The sequence below is a fragment of the Anabrus simplex genome, chromosome 2, assembly GCF_040414725.1.
Source record: "Anabrus simplex isolate iqAnaSimp1 chromosome 2, ASM4041472v1, whole genome shotgun sequence".
Lineage (NCBI taxonomy): Eukaryota > Metazoa > Arthropoda > Insecta > Orthoptera > Tettigoniidae > Anabrus > Anabrus simplex.
In genome coordinates, this window is record NC_090266.1 from 758,549,773 (window position 1) to 758,557,786 (window position 8,014).

Here is an 8,014-nt window from a genome sequence, read left to right on the forward strand (position 1 = left end):
GAGAGACTAATCATTGTCTATATAAATATGCAAGTATAAATATGGTTAATATAAATATATATATAAATAAAACTGACTTTTAATTGCTATACCATTTGTTTGTTTTTCGGTCCCATTTCAGTGCTATAATTTGTCTAATACCAAGTCACTTACTTAAAAAAGCCAATATCAGATAGCAGTGAGACAACCTGCCATTTAAATGTTGTAAGTCATTCCTAAAATTATTTTTATGAGAAAGGCCTTTGTTTGTAATAATCCTACGAATGCACTGACAAAACATTTACACAAATATACCCCCAATATATGCCATATACATAAAGGTTTTCTTTTGGTTTACCCTGTTTCAAAAAACAAATAATGCTTTAAAATTTGTCTTTCAGGACATTCATTTTTTTAAAATTTCACACAGTGCTTTTATATGCTTTTGTTAAGCAATTTGCTATACACGTCAAAGCATAACCAGAATGTAACCTAAAATGGCCTAATATTGCAATGTGTTATTATCTTAAAGTCATGATTTATTTCCTTTCAAGAAGACAAAAAATTGTCCTAAAGCACTGAAGTTAGGAAATCAAAAAGTTTGGGACTATTCATAAACAGTATTATTCCAAACAAAAGAATGAACTCAAATCTCTTCGTGGAGTCAGATGTGTCTCACCCTGCTTCCCCGAACATGTTGCAGAAAAGCATGGAAAAACCTAATGGATGGTGAATGGAAAGTTCGTAATGCTACTGAGTCCTGAGTAGACAAGGAAACATTAGTAGATAAAGGTTTCTCATTTTATGTACAGTACGTTGTGTCTTTGTATTTCAGTTTTACAAATAACATAGGTAAGTTACTGGTACGTAGGCTACTTTTTGTAAAATGTGCCTGATTTCTTAGACATGCTTCAAGTTTAAAGAATACTTAGTATTTGAGTATTAAATTTCTGAGTTACGGTATATGAATAAAACTCCTGAAGGAATAGGTGAGAACAAGTAAAATTAAAAAAATATTATATGCAGTGATACTGTAACTGGTATGACAAAAGCATAATGATATTCATGTTAGATGTGAATTTAGTATAATTCCTTATAATAGATTTGTCATATCAGGATAAGACAAGGTAGGTTCCAAAGTTATATTCTGCTTGAATTTACCCTTTTGGAAAATACGTAAATGTTGACCGACAGAATTTCAATACATACTGGTGTTACTTCAGAGATTTTTGTGACTGTTTTATATATATAACCTTTGTAATAATTAGACTGAGTACTAGTATATGTGTTTCCATGATATTTAATGTGTGGTTTCAGGAATGTAAGCAAAGGAATTTCAAGTTTATTTTCTTGGAAGCAACTCTAATATTGCAATGGTAGCTGATGCAATATTGTATGGAAGATTTGTGTTTGCTTTTTGTGATACTACCATATGTTTTACAAGTGGTCATAAAAATCTCATTCATTTTTAGTTTGTGTACTAATGAACAGTATAAATGACTGCTCTGCTTTTAAATGGCATAATATGTCCAAATGAAATTACTTTCAATTGGTATTATAGATAAATGTGTCTTATCAGTATGCATATAGTGTTAAGGAATCATGGGCCCATTAGTTAATCACAAATTACATTCTCATGTTCTCTTATGCTCTTAAGTAATGAAAATTGTTAAAATAAGAAATGTTGCAAAAAAACACTTGAAAACAGATTAGTAGAGTACAGAATTACTTGCTAATTTTATATTTCTTTCCAGACCATCCCTGGAAGCTTCCATAATGCATATTAAGCAAGAGAGTCATCCACCATCTTCAGCGTCAGCTGAGAATGAAGGTCTTGTTCACATGATAAAGCGAGAAATCATTGAACAAGGAATAGAAGGAGAAGAAATTGAGGAACTTGGTGAGGAGCGAGATTTTGTCACTGGGTCTACAGTTGGAATGCCTATGGAACAAGGACCTGAATCAGAAGAGGGAGATGAGATGGCAGAGGATCTAACGATGGTACCAGATGTCTCCGAAGAAGTGCTTGAGGCATAGTATGACGAGTGCCATTGAGGTTGAGTGTTATCCATATCTAGTGTTTAATGTTTCAAAGAAACAGAAATGATGTATAGGATGGTGATTGTTTTCACATCAAAATACTTTATGAATGAAATGGTGCATACGTTAATCCATATCCTTCTGGAAAACATTGCAAACAACGATTACGTACCTTTGATCAGATAAATATAAATATATATATATGTGCATACTATACATATATACATACTCGAATGTTTACTGTTGTATATTTCAGAAATGAGCTGAATGTACAACAGTCAGCAAAAAGTTATCTGCAATGCAGGCTGTGTGAGTGAAAGTTCGAATTGAATGTGATTAAATGGAAACTAGAAATATTGAATATTAATTGAAGATGAAGACAGCATGAATGCGTGATTCTAAGATGAATATAACAGTGTTGCTTATAAATGGTAGATAGTACGTTTGTTCACTGTCAGATCTTGTATTGTTAATAGTATCAATTTGTAAAGAGATAAACTATACTGTTGAGCAATTGACTGTGAGAACATACACCCGACTGAAAGCTAACACTAGCAAATGCTAGCAATCTACACCTAAGTATGTCTATTCGCATACTTGTCCTTAAAAATGTAACGCCTTGTACACCTAGTCTGGATGTCTGTAGTTCTGCAGAATATCAGTGTCTCTTAGTTATATTTTGTACCACTTCTGTCCCCCTTGATGTTCAACCAGAAATAAACTTCAATTTTTAGAACATTATACACCTAACTCCACACTAAAATTTTGAAAATTGACTGTTAAGACCGTGACTTCCACAAACAATGCTACAGTGTGTAAGGCAATGTGTCCTGTTATTTTAACAGCATTTTGTGTAGCTCCAGAATTCTATTAAGTGCTATTACAATTAGTGTGTTTTACTAAATAACTCCTCTTGTGCAGAATGCTGTTTCAAAAAAAATTGTCACATACGTTCCGATTTTGTAGTCTATTATTAATTTTATTGTGTTAAACAAATTTGAGTTCAAATTTAATCTAAGTCTTGTTATGCAAGTGTAATATATGTTCAATTATTACATTTACATCACTCTCTAAATTAAGGGTTCTGTACTCCTAGGTACTTATATCAAGAATGAAATTCATAGAACTTTTCTCTGATCAGCTTCTTTTGAAGTTGTAGTGAATAGAAATCACTGCTCATAAAAGATGGCTGCATACATCTCAGGCTTTTTCTTGTTTTCTGAGTAGACAATTACTTAATTTGCTTTAAGGCCCTAAGACCAATTTCTAAGAGAAAAGGCAAAGATGGCAATGTGTTTAAAATGTCCACCTCTTAATGGTGCTTCTGTTTCATTCAATCCTCATGCTCAGTCTGTTTCATTTGTTGCCGGAGGTTACTATTTTGAGGCTGTAATATCAATGCCATTATTTCAAAGTATTTACCCAGAAAATCTCACTATCATGTCTCGAAGTTAGCTCACAGAAATTGTGATTGTGACTAGTAACCCTATCATATTAGGCTGAATCTTTCTGTGTAAAACTAAGGTAAACTTTTAGTAAAGATTTTATGTTGATGTACATGAAAATGTTTGAAAAGTATTAATGGTATTTCTCTGTTATTTATTCTGATTCCTTATTTATGTCTAGTTTAGTAAATACAGTAATACTGTTTATTTTTGTTCATAGTAATATATTTCTTAAAATACTATGAAGGTGAGCTTATTCACAATCACTGTAACTATTAAAGATAAGAGCTTTCTCTTCTTTTTGTTATTTAATAAACCATGAAGTTTCTGTGTAAAGAAATATGTACTTGTGAAATGCCTTTGGCAATTATTTTTTTAGGCCCATGTTATCCTCATGCTTGAAATTTTTGAGAATTTTGCAGAACTGGTTTTTACAAGTTTTATTGTGAATTCTTTTATGCATGTAAAGAACAGTGCATTCCAAGGTATGCTGTCAATTTTAATGCGGTTATTCTGTATACTGATATTTTTAGATACATATTACTCGTACATTGTAAAACTGAAAATTTATCTTAGTTGTAAGGAAAAATCTTGAGTAATGATTTAGTTCTCCAACTTCTAAACATTACACAATGAAGCATTCTGTATAACTTGGAACAGCATACATCTTTTTATGCACGTAGGTATGATGTTATTTTTCCTTTGAATTATAACTGAAAACGGTAAATATAACATTTTTAACCCTGTGGCAATTAACTAAATGTCCAATCTGGGAGGACTTTCAGTAAAATGTGGTACTAAATATCCTTTAAACTTAACTGTGTTAAGGTGATTATTATTTTGAGGATAGTATAGTACTGTATATATTGGCAATGTATATTTTATTTTTGATCTGTTAGTAGGGTGAGTCACAATCTGATGATTATCAGTATGAAGCTTTATTTGTTTACTTTTCTTGTAAATATTAAATTATTAGCTTGATATGTGTTAGGTATGCAGGTCTTACTGTTGGACTCTTAAGGTATAATCAGTGGCGTATGCTGGGATTAAGACATGGGCTCCATACACTTAAGTCCCCCCCCCCCCCGTTTTCGACAGCTGATTTAGTGAACATCAAGTCTTAAGCGTTTTGAGCCACCGGAGTAGCTTACTGTATTGTAAAGGCTATTTCACAAGCTACTGCCCTGGCCTCTGCCACTGCCAATACTCAACACCTAATCAGTAGAAATGATAGCCTAGTGTTAAGCAAATTAAAGCTTGGCTTTGTGGGTAGATGGATAGAATGCTTGCCTTTGGTCCGGTGGCCCTGGTTCAATTCTTGGGATCAACCTCCTCGTACTCTTAATTCCCCTGATTTGGGGATTTAGTATTCATGACGTATTTGCCATTCATTTCATCCTCATTGGGCCACCACCAAGCCTTCCCAAGTCAGGGAAATTAAGAGTATGAGGAGGTTGATTCTGAGAAAGATGTGGGCTAGGCTAACCATTTTAACTATCTGCAATTTTTCTGCATAGTTCAGTTGCGGGAATGGTTTATCCAGTACCGGTAGCTCTTTTATATGTTTCAGCCATATTACAATAACGCCATACGGTCAGTCACGTTATATACTCTAACTTCAAATAATCTAAAATTGTTCCGAGAACAGTAATACTACTGAAATACACAAATAATTTTCTCAACTACAAACAATCAGTAATATGTTTTGTACATGCAACAGCAAACAGGTGACATCATAGTACATGAGTCAATCATGTCTTTTTGGAGTCTTCTGGAGAACTTTGAGTCATTGAGCTCTCTCCCTCTGTAGCAGTGGCAGGGCGAGTGGCAATCTGAAGGACCGAAGCCTTGCCAACCTCTCCCCCCCACCGGTCCCCGCACCTATCCGACGTTTGGCAGCACACTGCACAACATGTGTCGAGGAGAGAGGGGGGTGCAGTGCCTGGACTGCGATATCAGTCTCCGATGCCTTGCTCTCAGAAATACAAGTGACGTTTTTTCTCATTGCTTTCATGTTTTGTAAATGCAACGATGTGTCAGACACTTATACTGTGATTTAGATTTCTATCATTCTAAATTGAGGTTTGGGCTGCATCAATAACCTTGGTATTCCTCAGTATACACCACTGGTTATAATTATGAAAAAACACATTAATGTTCTGAAAAGAGAAATGATAGTTTGGAAAGAAAATACTGTGGTGGGATATTACAACAAAGTAACAAACTTCAGTCCTTTCAAAATATGACCAACATTTCTTTATTTTGTGGTACTCTGTTTAACTTAAGCAGAGCTTTTAAGGAGTGAAACATCCATTATTAATTCTCTATAATTACAGTATGGAATCATAAATGTACATCTAAAAACAGTATTCGATGACACCCTGTTTTACATTAGGACAAATTGCTAAATGTTCAGGCTTATGATGGATCACAATTCAGTATTATAGAATCAATGAGAGAAACTTTCTTTCTTTCTTTCTTTCTTTCTTTCTTTGCTAAGCTTGTGTAAAAGGGCACCTAAGATCTGCTTTACTACCGGTGTATCGTATCTTTGTACAGTTTGAACATTTCAAAAATGTTAATCAGTTTATTTATAACTTTCCCTAAATTAGAAAGTTAGTAGTATTTAGGCCTACTTTCATAACTGAACATGCAAACCATGCTCTACACTTGAATGGGGAAGGCAAGTTTAAGAGATATGCTCTTATACTATGGTAAGTCTTTGCTGCTATCAAGAGTATATTTTTGTTGGTATTTTTCACCCTGCAGCCATTGCATGAGAGTGCTGGGAGTTTACATAATCTGTAATTATGAGATTTCTTATCTTACATTAAGTCCCAAAGTAAATCACCTCTTAAGTCATTTCAACAGTAGGCCTACCTAAGTGAAGTTATCAGACAGGTTTAATGAACTCCACCAGTCAACACACCTAACCCCCCCCCAATAACACTCCACCACCTGCTATAGGCCTACACAAATATACGAGGCTAATGACCAAGTATAACTGTAGTGTTTAAAATTAATCAAAAGCAAATTTGGTTACCTCTTGTCAGTTTAAACGATCAGTTGCTACAAAAGCAAAGCAAGTGCCCTACTTTTCACAAAATATGAGCTCAGTAAGTAAAGAAACTGTATCTGCTGTAGATATAAGATCCTTCACCACACTGAACAGAGATTATTACGATGAGTTTTAGTTTCTTACTATGTACTATTTATTGTTATAATTTTGAGTTTTGTTTATATACCACTTACTATTTATTGTTAAAATTTTGTTCCACACTCACTAACAAAATTGTATGAAACATTTATTGCTTGTACTGTTGTTTCTTGCTTTAGGAGGTTGTTAAAATTTATATCCACAATTCCACATTTATGATTCCAGTTGTTCTATTGATTCAATTTTCCTTTCTGAATTAATGAATGTTTTACTTTTACTCCTCCCAGTCATGATGTTCATTGTTTTAATGTGCCAGGAAAGTTTTGTGAGTAATCTGTTAGTACCGTACTGTATGTGAATATACATAAGCAATGTTGTTATATCATTACTTAGAATATTCTTCCTTGATATATCAGTGGAGCAGTATTCTTACTTGTGCTAATGCTGGTAAAACCCTGCATCCTCTTGTTATTTCTTTTCAATATTAAAAATAAACCAGTGACTTTGTGTCTAAAAACATGCATTACCTGTGATTAAGTTGTCTCAGTTGTCCTCCTTCATACTCTCATCTTAGGGAAGAAATATTTCATTTATAATAAGAAATTATTTTCTGTAACATGATCAGAACTTTTGAACATTCAAATCTCTCATTTTTTAATGCATAATCTGCATATTATTGTTTAATTAATTGGACATTGGCCATCTTTGACTTTATGAGTGAATCCATTTTTATTTGCATTAGGAAGGCCAAGAATGTGTTTCTTTATTTAATACTGATAATGTTAGATTTTCTGATCTAACTGTGTGTATTCTTTCAATAGCAATACACTCTACGGAATATTTTATTACCCACATAAGTCAGTTTATGGGTTTGAAAATCATTACATGTGTACTGTGGTACTATGTAGTGTTGGTTAAGATTTTGAGAAGTTTTTAAAAATTAATTCATAAATGGGAGTTGGTTTATAAGAATTCTGAAATGAATTTGACAAGGCTTCATTTGTTTTAATTTCAAATAAGATCATTCTGAATAAACAAACTTAATTATTGTGTTATTCAGTCTTCTGATCAGAAAATTTATGGAATGAAAGGGGGACCATTCGAACTAGAGTCTGGTACTCTTAAGCAAAATAACTCTTAATCCTGATGGGATTTTAAAAGAAACCCTAATGGGAAGTATGTGAGTAATGAAATCATTTTGATTCTCTGATGAGTGCTTTATGCTTCTGGATTTATTATTACTACTTTTCTACTTCACTTAAATTTGAGACATATTCTTGGATGTGCAATGAAAGATTTCTGCATTCAAATTCTGGATAACATATAACAGAGTCTGCATTACAAAATATTTTGCTGAAGAATATTTAAGAAGAAACTGAATTTCATTTATTTT

The 8,014-nt window shown here is 33.1% G+C and overlaps 1 protein-coding gene across 1 annotated transcript in view; it reads left to right on the forward strand.

The window, feature by feature from the left end:
* Window positions 1–7,114, forward strand: part of LOC136864437 (forkhead box protein P1) — a 711,481-nt gene extending 704,367 nt beyond the window's left edge. The window contains exon 15 of the mRNA XM_067141428.2: window positions 1,734–7,114. Coding sequence (XP_066997529.2) covers window positions 1,734–2,016 — 283 coding nt within the window. The 3' untranslated portion in view covers window positions 2,017–7,114. The remainder of the gene's footprint in view (window positions 1–1,733) is intronic.
* The last annotated feature ends 900 nt before the right edge of the window (window positions 7,115–8,014 follow it).